The sequence below is a fragment of the Bos taurus genome, chromosome 18 (assembly GCF_002263795.3).
Source record: "Bos taurus isolate L1 Dominette 01449 registration number 42190680 breed Hereford chromosome 18, ARS-UCD2.0, whole genome shotgun sequence".
Classification (NCBI taxonomy): domain Eukaryota; kingdom Metazoa; phylum Chordata; class Mammalia; order Artiodactyla; family Bovidae; genus Bos; species Bos taurus.
The window spans coordinates 59,125,356-59,150,331 of record NC_037345.1 but is presented as its reverse complement, the minus strand read 5'-3'; the positions used below and the strand labels follow the sequence as shown (position 1 = coordinate 59,150,331).

At 41.1% G+C, this 24,976-nt stretch overlaps 1 protein-coding gene across 1 annotated transcript; it reads left to right on the top strand.

The window, feature by feature from the left end:
* LOC515089 (zinc finger protein 665) lies at positions 1–24,774 on the top strand. Its single transcript, XM_005219591.5, is given in 5 exon segments — positions 1–57; positions 7,933–8,015; positions 13,238–13,364; positions 22,335–24,662; positions 24,665–24,774. Coding segments are annotated over 4 exon segments (2,496 nt in total). The 5' UTR covers positions 1–57; positions 7,933–8,000; the 3' UTR covers positions 24,691–24,774.
* Positions 24,775–24,976: the final 202 nt, after the last annotated feature.

Below are 24,976 nucleotides of genomic sequence, written 5' to 3'. Positions count from 1 at the left end.
GGAAGTTGGAGAGCGCGGAGCCGAGGTCCCCGAGCGGCGCCTAAGCTTCCTTCTAGAGTAAGTTTGCAGAGCCCGCCACCACCCCCCGCCCCCGCGCCGGCTCACTCGTCCTCAGGGTGTGGGAATTCTCAGCGACCTGAAAACCCTGGCACCCGGTGCTCGGCCCCGAATAAACGCTGCCGCTGCCATTTCGGCCCAGTTATCTTTTCGTTTGGGTTTTAAGTGTTGCTGAGGACACCGCCTCTGGCGACATTTTCCTGCTTAAAACCCTTTTTTACCTCTGGCCTCTCCAAGTAAAGCCCTCTCTCGCGAGTTGGAGTCGCGCCCCACCGCGTCTCCAACCTTCTCGCGTCGCCTTCTCGACCGCTGGAGGCAGAGCCCGTCGTCCTCGCTCCCGGAGAGGCTTCGCCCTCTCCCTGGGCCCGGGATTCCGGAGAGCCCGCCCCGCTCCTGAGCCCTCTCCCCCCCAGCCCCTCTGTCCTCGCGTCTCCTGAGGCCGGTCCTTCTGCCCCGCAACCCTCTCCGCCCCCCCCCCCCCCCTTCCTGTCAGCCTGTCTCCTCACCCCGCGTAGGGTAGGTGACCTGGGCCAGCCATGTGACAGCCAGTGCTGTTCCATGCCCAATTCAACTCGGTCGGAAAAGGTGGTCTTCCGGTCCGGGGGCGTCTCGTTCTGTCGCCCACTCAGTACTTAACTGTAGGCTGGAGGATCAGGAGAAGCAGAGTCAGAAGGACTGAGAGAAATAACTGTAACTGAGAGAAAAGCGTCAGGGAGAACCAATGGGAACACTGAGAATGGCTGAGGGACTTGTAAAGGGATAGTCAAGTCAAAGAGGTTAAGCCTTGAAAATAGCCAAGTGAGTAAAATAGAGAAGTATTAATAAATTAAAAAGCCAGATCTCCAGGGACTGGAAAGCAGCATAGGGACAACTGCCCTGTATCAGTGATGGGAGCGGGGAGACGAAGGGCGATGAGGGACGTCAGGTGGAGAGTCCCTAACTGGGTTTTGGCCGGGTTTGAGTCCAGGCCTCTTGGGTTAGAGTCCGGAGTTGTGTTTTCACCCGGTTGGAGTCCCGCCACATGGGTTCAAGTCTCAATGTGAAGTGGCCGGTTTTATCATGGTGCTGGCAGAGAAAGAGGCCAAAGGGTAAGGAGCAGAGGAAGAAAGGGCTGGAAGGAAGCATAGCCACATGGACTGCCAGAGAGTTGGGAGGAATGGAGAGTCACAGCGAGAGAAGAGGAGTAATCTGGAGCGCAGAGAGGGAGCCGAAATGGGGGAAGAAAGAGGCAGACATAGGTATGGATTTTTGAAAGACTAAGGAAGGTTGGGGAGAGAGAGCATGTCGAGGAGGGACGAGTTGCAGCAGCCTGGGACAGGACACGTGTGAGGGAGGAAATAGGACAGGGACAGCAGGAGAGCAGAGGGGGAGAAAAAGAGACACGGAGACTCAGATGAAATAGGGAGATAGGTGAACAGAGGGGTAAGCTCGATCCAGGTGTGGCCAGTTGTTTGGGTACAGATGATTTTTTTAGTTATACAGAGGAGGCTGAGAATTTCAAAACTCCTGTCTATAAGGCTTGTGTCTTTTTTTATTACTTGTGGCAGAAGATGACTTTCATTTGCAAACCCTGTTGAGCCTGGGGCAGTGGCTTGATTCACTGAGTTGTGAGTGACCCCCTTCCCCTGTCCTATCATGAGATAGAGGTCAGGGAAGAAGAGACCTGGGGCAAGAAATGACTGACTCTGTCACTCTGTGGTAGCTTTTTTTTTTTTTTTTAATTTTTTTTGGCTGTGTTGTCTTCAGTTCTGTGCCGTGGGCTTAGGAGTTGTGGCTCCCAGGTTCTAAAGCACAGGCTCAGTAGTTGTGCACAGGCTTAGTTGCTTGTACTTGTGGGATCTTCCTGAACCAGGGATAGAACCCATGTCCCCTGTATTGTCAGGCAGATTCTTATCCACTGTATCACTATTGGGTAGCAGTTTAAAAGAAACACTTTTTTTTTTTTTTAATGGATTCACATTTTCTCCTTTCTTTTTGTAGCTTGGAATAGTTCTTCATTCATTCAGTTTCTGTAATCATTTTTAACTTCAGAAATAAGCTTTTTTAGTTTCCAGTATTCTACTCTTATCATGCTTTTCTAAATATGATTATTCTCAGTGCTTTTTAAACTTTGACACCAGATTTTTAGATTAAAAATAGTTCACAATTTTTTTTTTTCAAATTTTTTTTCAGATTCATTCCTTGCCTGAGTGTTTTTTTCCCTTCATCTCGTACATTTGAAACTCTTGGCTGGAAAATCCCATGGACGGAGTAGCCTGGTGGGCTGCAGTCCATGGGGTCGCTAAGAGTCGGACACGACTGAGCGACTTCACTTTCACTTTTCACTTTCATGCATTGGAGAAGGAAATGGCAACCCACTCCAGTGTTCTTGCCTGGAGAAGCCCAGGGATGGGGGAGCCTGGTGGGCTGCCGTCTATGGGGTCGCGCAGAGTCGGACACGACTGAAGCGACTTAGCAGTAGCAGCAGCAGTTGGTAAGTAGTAAATCATCTTAGACTATTTTGTGCCATACTTAGCAAAAATGTCACCTCGTTTATCAGTTCTAATGAGGTAGATGAATCTAGAGCCTACTATACAGAGTGAAATAAGTCAGAAAGAGAAAGACAAATACTGTGTATTAATGCATATATATGGAATTTAGAAAGATGGTACCAACGATCCTACATGCTGGGCAACAAAGGGAGACACAGATATAAAGACCAGACTTTTGGACTCAGTGGGAGAAGGTGAGGGTGGGATGATTTAAAAGAATAGCACTGAAACATGTATATTACCATATGTAAAATGGAATGATCAGTGCAAGTTCAATGCACAAAGCAGGGCACCCAAAGCCAGTGCTCTGGAACAACCCAGAGAGATCGGGCAAGGAGGGAGGTGGAAGGGGGTTCAGGATGGAGGGGACACATGTGCAATTCATGTTGATGCATGGCAAAAACCATCACATATTATAAAGTAATTATCCTCCAATTAAAATAATTTAAAAATAAAAATGAGGAAACTGAAAAAATAAAAGTTAATAAGCAAAGATCACCTCACCTCCCTTTCTCTGAATTCAAAGGGAAATACATCTTGGAGGGTTTTATGTATGGGACATCATGTAATGAAATAGACATATTTTCAACTGTGGTTTTACCAAGGACATGAATTGTATGTATATGTTTATGTGTGCACACACAAATGGATATTTCTGGTCTCAGCTCTTTACCAGAGAATAATGGAGGTATGACATTAGATCTTGTGAAATTAAAGGCATTTCTTTGAGAAATGGGAAAATAAAAGAACATTTAACATGATAAAACCAACAAAATAAAATGCTTCATTCTTTCCTTTCAAAAAAAGAAAAAAAAACCACCTATTTTAACTGGTTAGTGTAATGGTCTGTTTTCTCCATTTTCTATGATCAGTGAAACAAGTGAGCTGTGAGGTGATATGAAGATGTTTCCCTCAGGTCCCTTTTTGACTTTTCTGTGCAAATGAGGAAGGATGGGCTGGATTGACCTGGAACCTTCCAACAGAGCCTCTCTATTCATAATGAAAAAGATTGCTCAGATCCTATTTCTAAGCTGACTCCTTACAATGTTTTTTGTACCAGTGGATATACATTTTCAGTTCTGTATTTTTAAAATATTTTACTGCAATCTTATAATAAAGAATTACCTGCTTGGTATCAATTTGACCCAATCTTGAAAGAAAAGTTTCCTTTGCTCAGGTACATGACAGATGTTCCTGGTCTTAAATGGGATGGGCATTAAGGACAAACTTGGCCCCCTTGTCCTTCAGCCTCCTATTTCATTATTCAGTTATACCTGGTTCTCTTCACTCTTCTCATAAACGGCTTCTCTCTGGGCCTGAGGGAGCCCATTTGTAACATGGAGATGAGAGACTAGACCGGAAACTCTGAGCGTGAGCAACACTGACCCCTGAAATGATTAGCCAAATAGGCTGTGTGTCTGTGTGTGGCAGTTCTGGTTTGGAGGGAGTGTCTGGCGGTAATTAGAATTTTAAATAGATCCCAGTCCTCCCTCAATGAAAAATGAAAAGGAAAACTGTAGGATGGAGGCAGGATCACAGGCTCAGAATTAGATGACTTCTATGAATAAGGCTAAATCTGAAGGGAGATTTTTTTTACGTCCTGACGTTCAGACCTCCACTGGCTTTTATTTGTTCTTGGGACAAAAGCTTGACTCCTTGCTGTGGCTCCACAGGCCTCTGTCAAGCTCAGGGCTCTGTAAGAGTCTCCAGCCTCATCCTGGGAGCTGACCGTTTGCTCGTGGTTCAGCCTGTCCTGGTCTCATTTACCTTTTCTCTGTTTCCAAATACCAAAACCATTTCTGTCTGACATTATACTTCCTTTTCTCACCTTCAGGTCACCCTGGCTCAGGCTCTTTGTTACCCTTCAAGTCTAGGTTCAGAGAGGTCTCCCCGTCCCCTCCTAACAGTCTCTCTCACGTTACCCAGGTTTATTGCCTCTGTATCAGTTGCCATAAGCAGAAATTAATGCCCTTCTTCATGGGTTATTTTGAGTCCTTCCTGGTTCCCCTCTTTTTAGGGCTCATAGTGTTCCTCTTCTTCCCAGTGTCGCTGCAGTACCTGATACTGGAAATGTCTTTAGATGACAGGACTATGGGTTGGGCTGAATAATTCTCAGGGAAGACCAAGAGAACAGGGCAGGTGATGAAGATGTTTCCCATGTTCTGGACATTTCAGCTGTAATTGATCTTTACCCCATGTGACTACTTAATTACTCAAAAGATGAGCCGAGAAATATAGGAAGTCCTGAAAAGCCCTACAGAGCTGGTGTCCTCAAGCAGTGGGCTAAGATGTCCCCATGTTTAGTCTGCTGGGTTTAGTCCTCTGCAGCCCCCAGATCTAAGCTCTGTCCATCCAGGGACCAGTCACCATCATGGACAGCAGCTTTGCCTTCTAGGAGTTCATGTGCTCAGTGTCACCGATTGTGATTTCAGTGCACTGAAGATGAGCAGAAATGCAAAACCTAACGGGGCAGGAAGGAGACGTTGCCCCTCCACTCCCTCACCAAGAGCTAGAATATCTTCCAAGTAGGTGTGGGTGGGGAAAACAGGAGAGAGTGAGACCTGGAGACCCTTGCTTTGAGACTTCCTCATCTCAAATACCTTTGTACCTGGACTCCATAGTGTCCCCAGGTGGTGGCAGACTTTCCCAGGAGGGCCAGTCTCTTGATTTTCATACTGCACGTGCAGTGTCCTTTGTGTGGTAGCTGGTGGGCACTCCTCTTGTGATCCCCTTTGCCAAGAAACCCTGGTGCACTTTAGTCTTGCTTAGTCCAGTCATGCAGGGAGGAGAGGTAGACAAATGGGGAAAGCGGAGGGAGCCTGGTGGGGTCTGCAGGAGGCTTGTGGCAGTACTTGGGGGCATCAAGGTGAGCCCAGTGAATGGAGCGTGCGCCCATCCCAAGTGTAGTTGCAGGGACAAGGTGGGTGTGGATCTGTTGGAAAAGAATGTCTCAGTTCAGGCTGGAGAACCTGGGAGCGGGTTTGTTGGCGAGCCCGCATGGAATGGTTTGAGGTTCCAGTGCCTTAGCTCATGTTCCCGGGACAGCAGTGCTGAGGCTGACACTTGCCTGCACAGGTTTGATTTGACAACTCGTGACCATACATGAGCAGCAATAAAGAATGTGGAATTCAGCCAGGAGAAGCCTTTTCCACTGTTAGAACTGTGGCCTGGGCTGAGCCCGCAGACATCTGTGGGTGCAGGAGGATGGGAGCCTTGGGCTTGAGGGGTTGGTTCTAGCAGATGGCCCCAGCATCCACTCCACGCCCTGGCTTTTGTTGGCTCTTTTTTTTTTTTTTTTTTTGCTTTTGTTGGCTCTCTTAGCAGGCAGGCACCATAGAGTAACAGGGAAAATCTCAGGTCATTTTTTGCATCAACTTTGGTATCATTGTGTACTTGGGGTTGCCGGTGAAGAAAGGTTCATGTGCATTTGGGAAGATACCAAGAGAATCTGGAGTGTTTCCTTGGAAGATGCTGAGGTCTCAGTGGGCCATGTGCATCACTGGAATTATCCCTCTTTTTCATAGTCTTTGGAGATTTTGGTGTTTGACCTGGATCACTCACTGTAAATGAAAACACGGTGTCTTGTGTCTGTGGATCCTTGGGTGTCCTCTTTTGTATTTTGCTTCATGCATGAGTTATCAGGGCTTGGAATGCTTTGTGTTTGTATAAGAGGCTTAGAGGCTCATCATGGGCTCTGTGGACACTCTGTTGGACACCATTAAAGTTTGTAAGTTTGTTTGAGTCCCTCTGGGAAAATAGGAGTACTAAGGTTAAGATCACAGAATGCTTGTTATAAGGTGGTCCTGCTCAGTAGGGATCTGTGGGCCCAAGCTAAGAAGAGTAATAAAGTCTTGTGACATAGGGGAGGATGGCTCCAAAAAATCAGAGGTCAGCGATGCCACAGTGATCTGCAGCCTGGAGGCTTGTCCTCTAGAAGATGCAGCTGCAGCTGTCTTGCTGCCAGGCTGGGTTCTCTGTTATCCACTCCTGTCCCTCCCAAAATAAGCACACATACAGGCACATTACAGAAAACAGAGAGTCTTAACTGCACTGATGGTGGTAATGTAAATGGTACTGCTATGTTGGAAAATAAAGTGGAAGTTCCTTAACAAATTAATATAGAACAGGCCTACAGTCTGTCAAACCCATTTCTGACAGATATCCAAAGGAAAAGTGATCAGTTTTTCAGAGATATGTCCACAGTCCCATGAGTGTGACTGGATTTGCAGTAGCCAAGGCATAGACACAGCCAGATGTCTCTTGACAAAAGAATAGGTACAAAAGTGTGGAATAGAAATATTTATTATATACTGTATACTCATGAACTATTTTTTCTCTGTATATAAATATAAAAATCAAGGATCCTGAATTTATGCCAGAATGAATGAACCTAGAGAACATTATGCCAAGTTAAATAAGCCTGACAAAGGAGGACAAACACTGTATGTGGAAAGTAAAATTGTCAAACTCACAGAGCCATCAAGTGATAAGGCTGTTATCAGGAGCTGGGTGGAGAGGGAAATGGGGGCACTGGTAGTCAAAGAGTAGAGATTTTCAGTTGTAAAATAAGGAAGTTCTGGGGATCTGAGGTACTGCATGCTGCCGGTAGTGTTTCTGTATACTTGAAATTCGCCTAGAGAGAAATAATACAGTGTACTCATAGGTGGAAGTGTAACTTACTCGACTATAATAATTATTCAGTGTATGAATCTATCACATGATCACTTTGTACACAGTACGTTTATACCATTTTTGTTAGTTACACCTTAGTAAGACTTGGAAAGAGAGTTGGGGGGTGCTTTTCTCCTCTGAATGGTGCTCTGTCCAGGCTTCACGTTTCATTCATGAGGCATTTGCATACCCATGTTTTGTACCCTCTGACCACAGATTCCCCTTCAGGTAGTTTGTGTTGGTCCACGGCTCGAGAATGTTTAAGATGCCCCAGTTGATTCCAGTCTGGATCCCTCACTGAGCATCAGGAGTCTGAGTCCTCCCAGTCCTGAGGGCTGAGATCTGGGCTGAGGAGGGGATGCTGTGTTCTGAGTGGGGATGGATCAGGGCCTGCTGTGTGACCTGAAGGAGACTGCCTGGTCAGCGGAGGTGCCTCCTGCTGCGGTGTACATGAGGCCTTATCAGGAGGGGAGTGTAATCCGAGGGAAAGTGTGGGAAAGTCCCAGTTGGTCTCTCTGCAGGAGTTGACTGTCCTGAGTCCCTCCTGAGACAGTGGCCACAGGGGACTGTCTGTTCCTCATGGTGAAGGCTTCACTGTGTGTGTGATTGGGGCTCAGGAAGGGGATGTGTTGACTCTAAGCATTAAACAGCATGTTTTAAACTTTCATGATAGACCTCTGAAGACTCGTGTTGCCTGAGGAAGCCCTGAAGTTAAGGAAGAGGAAAGAAAAGGAGTGAGGCATGGCTCTTTCTCAGGTAAGGTCATATTTAGTGTGTCCTTCCTGAAATGCCCTTTTCTGGACTCGCTAATTGTGTCTGACTCTCAAGTGTCCTGTGTGACTCCTGTACACGCACACTCACCCAGGGCCTTCCCTCTGGCCCTGTCGTCTCCACTTAGATCCCGTCTCCCCATGACCCGGTGACCTGGCCCTTGTGAGGAGGCTCCCCTGGGCACCGTCCTGGGCAGGGCTTCTCACCCATGGGTTGGAGACGGGGTCTCAGTGCTGTTGGGCAGCAGGGATTGCTTAGGGCCCATCTGGATGCGCTGTCTGCTCTGTCAACCAGGGTAAGGAAACTGCACATGGAAGACAGGTGTTAGTATGCACAATAGCTGGTAAAACCTGGGAATCAGATCAGTTGAGACTGTCCTTTCCCTTTTGTGTATCTTGACATCCTTGTGAATATACCTTACATATACACAAAGAATTATTTCTGAGTACTGTGTTCTGTTCAGTTGGTTTATTTATCTGTTTTTATACCTGTACCACATCACCTTGATTACCTTGTGTTAGGTGTTGAAATAGAAAGACCTCCATCTTCCTTCTTCAAGAGTTTTGCTGTTTGCTCTTTGAATAGTTCTGTGACTTTCACTATGTTTTATTCTGCTTCTAGAAAGATTGTCATGGCAGTTTTGATAATGAGTTAATTGGTTGATCGATCCTTTGTGTGGTTATTAAAGAATGTTTTTTGATAAAGCATGTTTCTTTTGTAATCTTTATGGCTTTTACCTATGAAACTTTGTCACGTGGGAAAGAAGATAAATTTACTTCTTTTTCAATTTGCTGACCTTTGATTTCTTTTTCTCATCTAATTGCTCTAAGTGTTTCAGTGCTTTCTGAACTGTAGTGCAGAGTGTGCATCCTTGCCTTCTTGACCTCAGAGGAAAAGCTTTCATTCTTTCCCCATTGCTGTGCTCTTTTCATAATGGCATTTATTATGTTGATGTTGGTATAATGTATTGTTTGTAGTTTGTTGAGTGTTCCATCTTGAAAGGTTGTCAAATTTTTGTTAAATGGTTTTTTTCTGCGTCAAGATGATCCTGTTTTTTTTTCCCCTTTAATCTGTTAATGTAGTGTGTCGTATTAATTGATTTTTTTATGTTGACTTCTCCTTGCCTTATATGAATAAACTCCACTTGGTAATGGTGTCAGATCTTTTTATTTATTTTTTTTAATTGAAGGATAATTGCTTTACAGAAGTTGTTGTTTTCTGCCAAATACCAACATGAATCAGCCATAGGTATACCTGTGTCCCCTCCCTCCCATCTTCCTCCCTATCCCACCCCTGTAGGTTGTTAGAGGGCCCCTGTTTGAGTTCCCTGAGTCATTCAGCAAATTCACATTGGCTCTGTACTTTACATATGGTAATGTAAGTTTCCGTGGTACTCTCTCCATACATCTCACCCTTTCTTTCCTCCCCTCCTGCCTCTGTCTGTTCTCTATGTCTGTTTCTCCAGATCTTTTTAATATGTGTTGAAGTTGGTTTGCAAGTATTTTAATTTTGCATCAGTATTCGTCAGGGGTATTGGTTTCTAGTTTTCCTTTCTTGTGTCTTTGGGAAATTAGCAAACTATTAGAATCACGCTTGCTCCATAGAATTACAGGATTAGTGGTAATTCTTTTGTAAATGCTTGGTAAAATTTGGTCCTGTATTTTTAGAGGCTTCTGACTATTTATTAAATCTCTCTAGGTATAATGGGCTTCCCTGGTGACTCAAATCATAAAGAATCTGCCTGCAGTGAGGGAGACCCAGGTTCTATCCCTGGGTCGGAAGATTCCCTGGAGAAAGGAATGGCTGTCTAGTCCCGTATTCTTGTCTGGAGCAATTCCATGGACAGCGGAGCCTTGTGGGCTACAGTCCATGAGGTCACAAAGAGTCAGACATGACTGAGTAGCTAACACTTTCACTTTCAACACGTCTCAATTTTTTTATTTCTTAATAAGTAAAAGAGTTTGTGTGTTTCTGAGACTTTGCCAGTATCTCCTATATTCTGTCATTTATCGGCATTATTGGTCATAGTACTTCCTTATCTTTAGAAACTTTCTTTGACCTCAGTTGTAATCACTCCTGTTTCATTTCTGTTTTTAGTTATTTGAATCTTTTTTCTCTTTTCCTTAGTCTAGGTGGGGGTTTTCCTATACAGTTTTTTCAAAACATCAACTCTTGGTTTGTTGATTTTTATATTTTTCTAGTTTCTATTTTATCTCTGGTTTAATCTTTCTTATTTACCTGTTTCCTTCTGCTAAACTTGAGTTTAGTTTGTTTTCTGTTTTCTGTGTCCTAGAGGTCTAAAAATAGATTTCAGATTTAAGATCTTTTCTCTTTTTTACTGTAAGCATTTAACGGTTCAGACTTTCCTTTTAGTACAGTCTTCTCTGTGTGTTATAAATTTTGTAATGTTGTCTTTTTGTTTTCATCCATGTATTTAAAAATTTCCATGTGATTTTTTTCTTAGACCCATTTGTGGTGTAAGAGTGAGTTGTTTAATGTCCACATTTGAGGAATTTTCTTTTCTTCTTGTGTTTATTTCGTTGTTGTTAGGGAAGATACTTTTCTGGTATCAGTCTCTTAAAATGGTTAATTTTGGCCTAACATGTGGTTTCTCATAGAGAATGTTTTATGTGTCCTTGAGATGCATGTGTTTTATGCTTTTGTTGGGTCGTGTGATCTGTACATGCCTGTTCAATGTTTGCTTCATTTTTCTGAGATATTTAATGTTAGATGTATATATATTTTTACTTGTTCCAGCTTTTTGGTAAATTGACCATTTTATCATTATACAATATTTATCTCATTGCACTTTTTTTTCCTTCAGTTTATTTTGTTTGATATAACAGTCTCCCCTGCTCTCTTTAGGATGGACTGTCTTTTTCCATCCTTTCACTTTTCACCTTTCCATGTCCTTAGGTTTGTGAGTACTACCTGTTTCAACTCTCTGACATACTCTGTGTCTCTTGCCCTGTGTTTTTCCTCCTGTTCCTTCTTCTAGTGGCCCCTGCTCATGCGCATCGTATTGTGGTGAAAGACAGGCCCCCAGGACAGCTCCTTTCATGCCACTGTAATTTCAGAAGGAATGTATTGAATGCTTCCTTCCTATCATGATGTTTCTTGAGATAGTCTTGCTTAATAACTATATTTTTTCCATATTCTTTTTTGCTATGTTTTTTAATTCTCCAAGAAGTTTTTTTTACTTTGCTATTGTGATAATATTTTTTTGTCATAATCTAATGACTCTTGTAATTTCAAATCACTGTTTTATTAATGGAAAAAAAAGCAAAGAAAGTCTTTGACTTCTGTTAATGCCTTGCTATGTAAATTTAAATGGATAAAATTGTATTTGTATTTTTGTATATGGTAATTTTATGAATTGAGTTCAAGTATTCTTTTTTTTTTTTTTAATGTTTTTACCAGTTTTCTTTTGGTAGCCTAGTATAGAATCCTGTTGACAAACTCAGCTGAGTACAAAGGATACATTTTTATCATCTGAAAGATGCTGAAATACATGTGAATAAAAGGATGATATAAAATTGTCCAAAAAATCTTCCAAAAGACGAATCCTGTCATTTCAGTTAATTTTTTTTATAGATAAGCATGCATGCATGTGCAATAGAAGACATCATGATTTAAAAACTACATATCACCTTTTTTTTTCAGTTGAAATTATGTTATCAGTATAATCTGTGGCCTTGAAATTTTCTAAACAATCCTGTTAGTGTTTTAAGTAGTAAATTACTAACAGTTGTGTTCCTGTATCCACGTCTGTAATGACCTTTCATGCCATTGCACATTGTTCACCTTGGACATTTTTTATCATATTAATACAATATTTATTTGTTTTCCTTCTGTCAAACCCTGAGCCCACCACTTTCCCCAGGCTGCCTGGGGAGTTACGGGAAAGGGAACATACAGGGCAGACACAGGAGAAAGAACTATGGGAGGTGGAAACAGCTCCTTCACATTGTGAAGAAGATGAGCTAGACCACCATCAGGCAAAAGAGCCCAATGGCCTTTGGGAGGTCCAAGCCCATGGCGTGGAAGAGCTACTGTTTTCGGGAAGGGTTCCTAGCATAACAGTGATGAAGCTCCCGAACACAGTCCCACTTCCAGCCCTGGAGCCAGCCACCCCTGCTGTGGCAGCTCCAGCTCCAGGGAACTTGGCTGCTGTGTCAGAGTCCTTTGAAATGGCACTGGTTTGGAAGCTGTGGCTAGGAATAAGTGAGATGGTCTGAGGATCTGGGGCTCCCAAGCTGCCGTGGCTCTCATGGGTCAGTGTCTCCAGTCCTTCACCACTGCAGACAGTGATCACTCAACAGGGGGGAGGTTCTCCCGATCAGGGAGAGGGTAGACGAATTTGGCACAGGTGTCCATTTTCAGGGGATGAAGGCCTGAGGCCCGAGAGCTGCTCTCCCTGCAGAGAAGACAGAGGGGCAGGGAGGAGGCTCACCTTAGACTTCGTTCAAGTTTTCTTTAGGAGCCCTCTGTCAAAGGACTTTTATTGTTCTCTGTATTACTTAACTGTTAGATGCTTAAGCTTCAGTTGCTGAGCCCAAGCCTCTGAGTTCAGGTGCTTCATGTAACATTTCTTACCTTCTTGATCTGAGTCGAGTTTCTCAGAGTGTCTGTGACATAGGTTTTCTTCTGTAAGGTGGGAACAAATCATTCTTTAATGAGCTATTACATTGATGACAGGTTCTTGCCTGTAAAGTACTTGTTTAATGTTTAGAGTAATACTACAGTAATTTAGAGCAACAGGAATCCTTCAGACACTTTTGGTCCTTGCTGCTGTTATCAACGTCATAACTGAAACTTTTGATCTTTCCATTAAAAGTGCCGTGGACTTCGTCATCTCTGTAGACACCACTCATGCTGTACCTCATCTAGATAATGAATTGCACTCACTGGGTAGAACATAATATCTGACACTTCTGTATAGCCAAAACAGTGTTGAGTTTTATTTTTATATATTTCATGGATTTTGAACAGTGATGAAAAATCCATATTAATTGGAGGATCTCATAAGGTCTTATGAAAAAGCATAAAAAATTAAGAATAGAGATGCATAATTTCTCCAGATACCCCTGCGTGGATCTGTTAGAACACATACTTCAAGTCAATCCTTAGCCCTTACTACCCTTTCTCTTTTGCATGAAAATGAGAACTTTTCATGGCCCTTTTGGTGACATGTGGTTTCATTTCAGGAACGACTGACCTCTGAGGATGTGGCCATCGAATTCACTCAGGAGGAGTGGGAATTCCTGGACCCTGCTCAGAGGGCCTTGTACAGGGACGTGATGCTGGAGACCTACAGGAACCTACTGTCTGTGGGTGAGGATGACTTCCTTCCAGAGCTGCCCTTGGGTATCTGCATTTTCCCTGTGTGCCCCTTGGGAGGCCCTGATGTCTTTCATCTGAGAGTTCTGTGACTCGGGCATGACACAGCTTCACAAGGTTAAAATGACCCTCTTCAGATGCTGTGTCTGTTTCATGTCATATCTAAGGTTGTCCCAGAGCTTAATTATGTACAAAGCTCACTGGCAAATGTTAAAAAAAAATACCGAAAAACCCAATTTCCTATTTTCTATCTTTTGACTTTTGGCTCAGTGTTTTAAGAAATCCACAGCACTTTAGATTTCTTTCTTCTGATAACGCTGAATATCTATTTGTTTGTTTTTGCTTGCTTGTTTACTTTTTTTTGGCTGCACCATTCTGCATGTGGGATCTTAGTTCCCTGACTAAGGATCAAACCTGCACCCTCTGCATTGGAAATGCAGTCTTAACCATTGGATCACCAGGGGAGTCCCAGAATTTCTGTTTCTGATCTGAATATTAATCTCCACATTGGAGCATGAGAAAAGGCTCTGGACAGTGGGGAATGATGTAAAAGTAGACAAAAATACAATGTATAAAGAAAAATGAGTATTTCAAAAGGGGTGTTTTTTTCTGTTTAGGATTGGGACAAGCTGGTGGGTTGGATCCTCTGGTGGTTACTTAGGAAAATGTAAGGAGAGTGGGTAGAGAGATTGTCTTTTTGATCCTAGATCCTACGAGGGGAGCATATGTGAATATCGCAAGCTCTTAGCTTGCCATCTGTAGATCGAGTGCATGGTCCCATCTCAAGATCCTGTAATGTCTGACCTTCATGTTGTATTATTTTTACTCTTGTGCTGCTCTACCTGTCTGGGAATGTCAACTGTTCCTGATGTTACATTCTCCTTACTTTGTATATTTTACCTCTTAAATTTCTTTGAAATATATTCCTGAGGGTCTGAAATTTTATCTGGTTTCCTTGCTGTGATAATCCACCTATGTTTAATTGGCAGCCTCTGCTGAGTCTCTGTGGAGTGGATTTACTAGGTAACAGAATACTGTGATGGAGACACTATTCCTAATGTTATTTTCTTGCTCTGCACAAAGTCACCACTTGAAGGTATCCAGTAGAGTGGTCAGTATGTTCTAGGATTATGAGACAGAAAGTATCATGAGAGCCTGATACACTTTTCCAGATTATTTTCTGGCTTTGGAGACTCCGTCAAGGGCACCATGACAGTGTTGTTCATGCGTATCAAGGACCATATATTTTAGCCTCTGTAAATGGTATGGGAATTTATCCCAGGACAACTTTGTCCAAGTTCACATTCTCATATCTATGAGGCTATTGGCTGCACTGTTGTTCTGGGCATTGTAGGTATTTTTTATTTTATCATTGAGTTCAAATTTCTGTGTTACTCTTAGTGTTTCTGTTTTGTATTTGCAATGCGTTGGATGGTTGATTGGGGGATGGTCCCTATGGTGGAACTGGTGATGAGTCCCTCTTAAAATTCTTGATATATTCTTTGTACTCATTTACTATCAGATGTATGATTTCCACATATTTTTTCTTTTACTGTTGATTGTCTTTTCAAACTCACTGCACTTTAATGCACAGTAGTTTATAATTTTGATATAGTTCAATTTATTAATATCTGGTTTTATTTTGTGGCCTGTGCTTTTGGTGTTATATCTGGTAAATCATTTGTGGGTCCAATTTCCAGAAACAGTTCCTGCACATTTACTTCTAGGAGTTTTATACATTTGGAACTTAGGTTTAGGTCTTTGAACCATTTTGAGTTCATTTTTGTCTGTAGTGTAAGATAATGTTCCAAGTAAATTCTTTTGCTGGTGGGTATTCAGTTTTGTCAACATGTCTTGTTTCATAGACTGCTTCCCCCATTTAGTAGTTTTTACACCCTTATGAAACATCTTTTGAACATCTCCACAAGAGGTGTTTTTGTTTTAACCATTCTTTTAAGGTATGCTGCTGCTGCTGCTGAGTCACGTCACTTGTGTCTGACTGTGCGACCCCACAGACAGCAGCCCACCAGGCTCCTCTGTCCCTGGGATTCTCCAGGAAAAAACACTGGCGTGGGTTGCCATTTCCTTCTCCAGTGCATGCGTGCATGCACGCCAAGTCTCTTCAGCCATGTCCTACTCTGTGCAACCCTATAGACGGCAGCCCACCAGGCTCCTCTGTCTTGGGATTCTCCAGGCAAGAATACTGGAGTGGGTTGCCATTTCCTTCACCACTTTTTAAGTATAGTTAATTTACAGTGTTGTGTTTCAGGTATACAGCAGTTTACAAGATACTCAATATAGTTCCCTGAGCTATAGTAGGTTCTTGTTGTTTATCTATTTTGTATACATATTAGTTTGTATATACTCAGACTCCTAATTTATCTCTCTCTTTCCTGCCCCCACGACCATCCTGTACTCTCCCCTTTGGTAACTATAAGTTTGTTTTTTATGCTGGTGAGTTTATTTTGTGAATAAGTTCATTTGTATCATTTATTTCAGTTCAACATATAATATCCTATGATATTTGTCTTTCTCTGTCTGATTTCACTTAGAATAATCCCTAAGTCTGTCTATATTGCTGCAAAAGGCATTACTTCATTGTGTTTTATGCGGTGGAGGTGGCAACCCACTCCAGTGTTCTTTCCTGGAGAATTTCATGGACAGGGGAGTCTGGCAGGCTGCAGGCCATGGGGTCTTAAAGAGCTGGACACGGCTGAGCTACTTGCACTTCACAATATTCCCTTGTATATATGTACCACACATTCTTTATCCCTTTGTCTGTCAGTGAACATTTAGGTTGCTGCCATGTTTTGCCGGGTATAAATAGTGCTGCTAACAACATTGGGGTGCATGTGTCATTTTGAATTAGTTTTCATCCTTTCTGGATATATGCCCAGGATTGGAATTGCTGGTTCATGTTATAGCTCTATTTTTAGTTCTTTATGGAACCTCCATGCTAGTCTCCAAAGTGGCAGTACCAATATATGTTCCTTCCAACAGTGTAGGAGGGTTCTCTTTTCTTCACACCCTCCCAAGCATTTATTGTTTGTAGACTTTTTGATGGTGGTCATTGTGACCAGTGTGGTGATACATTTTTGTGGTTTTGATTTGCATTTCTCTCATAAGTAGAGACGTCAAACATCTTTTCACGTGACTGTTGGCCATCTGTTTGTCTCCTTTGGAGAAATACCTGTTTTGATCTTCTGCCCAGTTTTTGACTGGGTTGTTTGTTTGTTTTGATATTAAGCTGTATGAACTGTATATTTTATATACAATATTGTATATTTTGGAAATAAATCCCTTATATAAGGTAGCATCATTTGCATATATAGTCTCCTAGTCCAAAAGTTGAATTTTTGTTCTTTTTTTGGTTTCCTTTACTTTGCAAAAAGATTTAAATTTAATTAGATCTCATTTATTTGATTTTGCTTTTATTACCATGACTCTAAGAGATAAATTCAAAAAAATTTTGCTGACATTCATGTCAGTGTTTTGCATTTGTTTTCCACTATGAATTTTATGGTATCTGGTCTTGCATTTAGATGTTTAACAGATTTTGAGTTTATTTTTGTATGTGGTGTTAGAGAATGTTGTAATTTCATTCTTTTTCATGTAACTATCCATTTATCCCAGCATCACTTATTAAAGAGACTTCTTCATTCTATATTCTTTCCTCCTTTGTTATAGAATAATTGACTATAAGTAAATTGGTTTATTTCTGGGTTTTCTATCCTGTTCTGCTGATATGTGTTTCTGTTTTGTGCCATCATCATACCACTTCCCTGGTGGCTCAGACAGTAAAGCCATCTGCCTACAATGCAGGAGACCCAGGTTCAATCCCTGGGTCAGGAAGATCTCCTGGAGAAGGAAATGGCAACCCACTTCAGTATTCTTACTTGGAAAATCCCATGGACAGAGGAACCTGGTAGTCTACAGTCCATGGGGTCACAAAGAGTTGGACACGATTGAGCGACTTCACTTTCACTTTGTTGACTGTCAGTTTGTAGTGTAGTCTGAACTCAGGGAACATGATTCCTCCAGCTCTGTTCTTTGTCAAGATCATTTTAGATATCAGAGTCTTTTGTATTTTGGTACAAATTAAGTTTTTCTTTGTTTTATGAAATATGTCATTGTTAATTTGATAAGGGTTGCATTGAACATGTAGATTGCCTTGGAATAGTATGGTCATTTTGACAGTGTTACTTCTTTCAATCCAAGAACATGGTATGTGTTTCCATCTGTTTGTGTCATCTTTGGTATTAGTCATCAGCATCTTATAGTTTTATGAGTACAGTTCTTTTGACTTTTTAGGTAGGTTTATTTCTTAGAATTTTATTCTTTTCTATGAGATCGTGAATGGGATTGTTTCATTAATTTCTCTTTCTGATATATCGTTATTAGTGTATAGAAATGCAGCAATTTTCTATATATTTTGTATCCAGCAAGTTACTCTCTTCATTGATGAAGTTTAGTAGTCATCTGGTGGCATCTTGGGGATTTTCTGTGTGTAGCATCATAGTGACAGTTTTACTTCTTTTTTTATTTTTTTAAACTTGAATTCCTTTCCTTTTTCTTTTCTGATTATTGTGGCTAGGACTTCCAAAAATATGTTCAATAAAAGTGGCAATAGTGAACATTCTTGTCTTATTCATGTTGTTAAGGGGAATGCTTTCAGTGTTTCCCTGTTGAGTATTATGTTAGCTGTGTGTTGGACATATACAGTCTTAATTATGTTGAGGTAAGGTCCATCTGTGCTGACTTTCTGAAGGGTTTTTATCGTAAATGGCACTTGAATTTTGTCAGAGTCTTTTCTGCGTCTATTGATGATCATATGGTTTTTAGTCTTTTAAACTGTTAATGTGGTGTATCATAGTGATTAACTTGCGGATATTGAGAAATCTTGCATCCCTGCAATAAATCCCACTTGATCATGGTATGATTCTTTTATATCGTTTTATGTATTAGTGTCTGTTTGAATCTGCTCTTTTGAACTCAGGGAAGGTCTAGGAGAATAAAGTGTTTTTCTACAAAAAAGAGTTGGATGCCTCAGAAAGGCTTTTGTAACTGGGAAGGTCCTCCAGAGTCAATTTCAGTCCCTCCTTTTCTTTGATACTCCTCGATCTTGAGATGAACATGCGTGGAAGAAGAAACGAAGTAAATGTCCAATCAGATCAGATCAGATCAGTCGCTCAGTCGTGTCCGACTCGTTGTGACCCCATTAATCAAAGCCCGCCAGGCCTCCCTGTCCATCACCAACTCCCGGAGTTCACTCAGACTCACGTCCATCGAGTCAGTCATGCCATCCAGCCATCTCATCCTCTGTCGTCCCCTTCTTCTCCTGCCCCCAATCCCTCCCAGCATCAGAGTCTTTTCCAATGAGTCAACTCTTTGCGTGAGGTGGCCAAAGTACTGGAGTTTCAGCTTTAGCATCATTCCTTCCAAAGAAATCCCAGGGCTGATCTCCTTTAGAATGGACTGGCTGGATCTCCTTGCAGTCCAAGGGACTCTCAAGAGTCTTCTCCAACACCACAGTTCAAAAGCATCAATTCTTCGGCGCTCAGCCTTCTTCACAGTCCAACTCTCACATCCATACATGACCACAGGAAAAACCATAGCCTTGACTAGATGAACCTTTCTTGGCACTGGTCATAACAAACACCCTCTTCCAACAACACAAGAGAAGACTCTACACATGGACATCACCAGATGGTCAATGCCAAAATCAGATTGATTATATTCTTTGCAGCCAAAGATGGAGAAGCTCTATACAGTCAGCAAAAACAAGACCAGGAGCTGACTGTGGCTCAGACCATGAACTCCTTATTGCCAAATTCAGACTTAAATTGAAGAAAGTAGGGAAAACCATTAAACCATTCAGTTATGACCTAAATCAAATCCCTTATGATTATACAGTGGAAGTGAGAAATAGATTTAAGGGCCTAGATCTGATAGATAGAGTACCTGATGAACTATGGAATGAGGTTCGTGACATTGTACAGGAGACAGGGATCAGGACCATCCCTGTGGAAAAGAAATGCAAAAAAGCAAAATGGCTGTCTGGGGAGGCCTTACAAATAGCTGTGAAAAGAAGAGAAGGGAAAAGCAAAGGAGAAAAGGAAAGATGTAAACATCTGAATGCAGAGTTCCAAAGAATAGCAAGAAGAGTTAAGAAAGCTTTCCTCAGTGATCAATGCAAAGAAATAGACGAAAACAACAGAATGGGAAAGACTAGAGATCTCTTCAAGAAAATCAGAGATACCAAAGGAACATTTCATGCAAAGATGGGCTCAATAAAGGACAGAAATGGTATGGACCTAACAGAAGCAGAAGATATTAAGAAGAGATGGCAAGAATACACAGAAGAACTGTACAAAAAAGATCTTCATGACCCAGATAATCACGATGGTATGATCACTGATCTAGAGCCAGACATCCTGGAATGTGAAGTCAAGTGGGCCTTAGAAAGCATCACTACAAACAAAGCTGCTGCTGCTGCTAAGTCGCTTCAGTCGTGTCCGACCCTGTGCGAGCCCATAGACGGCAGCCCACCAGGCTCCCCCTTCCCTGGGATTCTCCAGGCAAGAACACTGGAGTGGGTTGCCATTTCCTTCTCCAATACATGAAAGTGAAAAGTGAAAGTGAAGTCGCTCAGTCGTCTCCAACTCTTAGCGACCCCATGGACTGCAGCCCACCAGGCTCCTTCGTCCATGGGATTTTCCAGGCAAGAGCACTGGAGTGGGCTAGTGGAGGTGATAGAATTCCAGTTCAGCTATTCCAAATCCTGAAATGTCCAATGGAGAGATTAATCGTACTTGTCAGAGGAACCTAGGTTTAGATAGACTTTTCCTGGATTTTCCTTCTGATTTCTGCTAATAGGATTCTTACACAATATCCTGGAATATTCTGTATGTTCTTCTCGAATATAAGCGTTCCATTGTACCTTACAAAATTCACAGTTGGATACATTGCATTGTAAATAGTATAACAGGTATTATCCTGCTTTCTCCATATATCACAGTCACTTTAAAAATCTCTCTTGTTTCTGTCCCATACCCATAGTATAATGCCCATAAACTTGCTGAACCAGTTCTTTTCCTTTAATATCAGTATATTAGTTTGCACTCAGTTATTTTCACAAAGACTTGCAGTCACAAGCTGATATCTGACATAAACCTGTGTGCCCTATGCTCCACGCAGGCCCTTTCTTAGTCCTGACCATTCCTCACATAGTATGTTGATATGGATGGAAACATTGTTCTTACTTATCACATCTCTCCACCTTCTACATACTCTCACTGTAAAGATAATATCTGGTCATTTATTGAACAAGTGTCTCAGGACATGACCTAAATCACTCTGTGCATCCATAATGATTCACAACCCATTTTGAGATGGGATGGTTGAATAATAATTAAACACACTACTTCTGTCTTGTATCTTCTTTGATATTTTCTTTCTAAGTTCCTTGTATTATTTTTAATATTTTCTAATCTTTTCTTATCTATTCATTCGGTGGGTGGTCATGTTTACAAATAAGTTTTCTCAGTCTATAGGTTCAGATTCATATCCTGGTTCTCTTACCACTTTGTGTGCCAGTTGGGTGTGTCTCCTGCTCTGATTAGAGAAAAACATGTTAATTTACCTCAAGCCTGTTAAAGCAAATTAGTGCTGTCAGTTGGCTTAAAGTAGTACATGTTTTATAGTAAATACTCAAAATTTATTTTTGTTTAAAAAAAGTAATATCTATATTCTGTCATGTTCTTTATGATACGACTTTATCTACATTATATCTTTTAAAATTTTATTTATTTTTTAATTGAAGGATAACGGCTTTACAGAATTTTGTTTTCTGTCAAACCTCAACTACATTATATTTTGTATGCTTTTCACTTGCAACATTTTTCAGCAGTATTGTGTCTGACCCTAGTCAATAAATACACAAAGCATTCACTTTTTATTCATTGTATTTTGGTGCCATTAAACCAGGGAATTAAGAATAGTGCATGGCTAGAGATTAGCCTTCCTTGGTGGCTCAGTGGTAAAGAATTCACCTGCTAATGCAGAAGATGCAGGTTTGATCCTTGAGTCAGGAAGATCCCGTGGAGAAGGAAATGGCAACCCACTCCACTATTCTTGCCTGGGAAATCCCATGGACAGAGGAGTCAGGTGGGCTACAGTCCACAGTGTCGCAAAGAGTCAAACACGACTGAGCGACTGAAGAACAATAACATAGGTAGGGATTGCTTTGTTTATTGGCTGTTAGAAAAGTGGTGACTATTTTACGTCTTAATTTATGTGTCATTTACAGATGACGGTCTTTTAGTGTGTATTCTGCAATACAGCTGACACATACTGCTTGTTAGTGTTGTAAAACGACTTTCTTTATGGGTACGTAGTTCTATAGCAGATTTAGAAAACTATATTGTTTCCAAAAAATTGTTTTTGTCATATTCTTCATTTTCTCATTTGTTTTCAATTGTAAACAAACAATTGTGACTAGTTAATTATTAATTGGGTAAGCTTATTTTGGATTATTTTGGTTTTGGATTATTTACTGTTACAATATATAATATATTGTTTAGAATTTATTTATGTACAGTAAGTATGCAGAATACAGTGATAGTGTAATATTTTTCTTTTCAATTTGAGACAACTGTTGATTGATACATTCCTAAGAGTTCTGGTAGAAAAATACTCTGTTTTTGAGAGTTGGCATAGGATTATCCAATGTGAGTGTGTTTGGCATATGGTTTTTAAAACTAGACTACCTTAACGGTGAATTTATTTTACACTTTCTTAAGTTAAGAATTCTATTCCTTTAGTGTTTCTAAAAACTTAAGGTCATCATTGTGGTGTTTCATAACTTGGTGTAAGTATTACTCTTGGTGTAATATATATTCAACATGAAACATTTATTTTTGAATTACTGTGAGCAGGATACCTATGATTCTTTTTATCTTGTAGATATCTCTCCTACACATGTGATCAAGCATTTACAACTCAAAGCGAACAGTGAGAAACTAGAAACATTCCAAACATCGATGCTGGGAAGACCTGAAAGCTGTGAAATCAAACATTTTCATCTTTGGGAAAGTCAGGAAAATATGCGTGACTTTGAGTGTCAGGGGAGAGACGACAAAAGAAATTACAAAGGAACACCTGTAAGCCTTAATGGAAATATGCCTGATGGAAGAGATTTGCATGATAGAAAGGATGCAGGAATCAAGCCCTTTGGAAACAGACTTGGATTTAACTTTCAGGATAAGCTGCAGATATTTCAAACTGGTGGGATAATTTCTGAATATGATGAAGCTAAGAGGTCTGTCAACAACAGTTTCTCATTTTCACCACTTCAAAGAATTCCTCCTTGTGTCCAACCCAGTGTTTCTAATATATATGGGAATGATTTTATTAATCCTTCAGTAATAACACAAGAACTCAAAGCACACAAGGAAAAACCTTACAAATGTGATGAGTGTGGCAAGACCTTTCGTGTAAAGTCAATCCTTTTAAGTCATCAGACAGTTCATACTGGAGAGAAACCTTACAAATGTGATGAGTGTGGTAAGGCCTTTACTGACAGCTCACACCTCAGAAGACATAAGAAAATTCATACAGGAAAGAAATTATTTAAATGTGATATATGTGACAAAGTCTTCAGCCGAAATGAACACCTTGCTGGTCATCAGAGGGTTCATTCTGGAGAGAAACCTTACAAATGTGATGAGTGTGGCAAGGCCTTTACTCACAGCTCACACCTCAGGAGACATAAGAAAATTCATACAGGAAAGAAATTATTTAAATGTGATATATGTGACAAAGTCTTCAGTCGAAATGAACACCTTGCTGTTCATCAGAGGGTTCATACTGGAGAAAAACCTTACAAATGTGATGAGTGTGGCAAGCACTTTAGTCAACCTTCACAGTTCACAAGTCATAAGAGATTTCATACTAGAGAGAAACCTTACAAATGTGATGAGTGTGGCAAGCAGTTTAGTCAACCGTCACAGTTCATAAGTCATAAGAGATTTCATACTGGAGAGAAACCTTACAAATGTGATGAATGTGGCAAGGCCTTTCATGTAAAGTCAATCCTTTTCAGGCATCAGACAATTCATACTGGAGAGAAACCTTACAAATGTGATGAGTGTGGCAAGGCTTTTACTGACATCTCAAACCTCGGGAGACATCAGAAAATTCATACAGAAAAGAAATTATTTAAATGTGATATATGTGACAAAGTCTTTAGCCGAAGTGAACACCTTGCTGGTCATCAGAGGGTTCATACTGGAGAGAAACCTTACAAATGTGATGAGTGTGGCAAGCACTTTAGTCGGGCTTCACAGTTCATAAGTCATCAGAGGGTTCATTCTGGAGAGAAACCTTACAAATGTGATGAGTGTGGCAAGGCCTTTCATGAAAAGTCAATCCTTTTAAGGCATCAGACAGTTCATACTGGAGAGAAACCTTACAAATGTGATGAGTGTGGCAAGGCCTTTCGTGTAAAGTCAACCCTTTTAACTCATCAGACAGTTCATACTGGTGAGAAACCTTACAAATGTGATGAGTGTGGCAAGGCCTTTTCTGACAGTTCAAGCCGCAGGAGACATCAGAAAATTCATACAGGAAAGAAATTATTTAAATGTGATATATGTGACAAAGTCTTCAGCCGAAATGAACACCTTGCTGGTCATCAGAGGGTTCATACTGGAGAGCAGCCTTACAAATGTGATGAGTGTGGCAAGGCCTTTCATGAGAAGTCAATCCTTTTAAGGCATCAGACAGTTCATATTGGAGAGAAACCTTACAAATGTAATGAGTGTGACAAGGCCTTTCGTGTAAAGTCAATCCTTTTAAGGCATCAGACAGTTCATATTGGAGAGAAACCTTACAAATGTGATGAGTGTGGCAAGGCCTTTCGTGTAAAGTCACCCCTTTTAACTCATCAGACAGTTCATACTGGAGAGAAACCTTACAAATGTGATGAGTGTGGCAAGGCCTTTCATGAAAAGTCAATCCTTTTAAGGCATCAAACAGTTCATACTGGAGAGAAACCTTACAAATGTGATGAGTGTGGCAAGGCCTTTCATGAAAAGTCAATCCTTTTAAGGCATCAGACAGTTCATACTGGAGAGAAACCTTACAAATGTGATGAGTGTGGCAAGGCCTTTCATGAAAAGTCAATCCTTTTAAGGCATCAGACAGTTCATACTGGAGGGAAACCTTACAAATGTGATGAGTGTGGCAAGGCCTTTCGTGTAAACTCAATCCTTTTAAGGCATCAAACAGTTCATACTGGAGAGAAACCTTACAAATGTGATGAGTGTGGCAAGGCCTTTCGTGTAAAGTCAACCCTTTTAACTCATCAGACAGTTCATACTGGTGAGAAACCTTACAAATGTGATGAGTGTGGAAACGTCTTCAGTCAAAAAGCGCATCTTCAACTTCACTGGAGAATTCATACTGGAGAGAGACCTTTCAGATGTAATGAGTGTGGCAAATTCTTCAGTCAAAATTCACACCTTAAAAGACATTGGAGAATACATATAGAGAAACCTTTCAAATATTTCGAGTGTGGAAAATCCTTTACTCAGGTCTCAGCACTC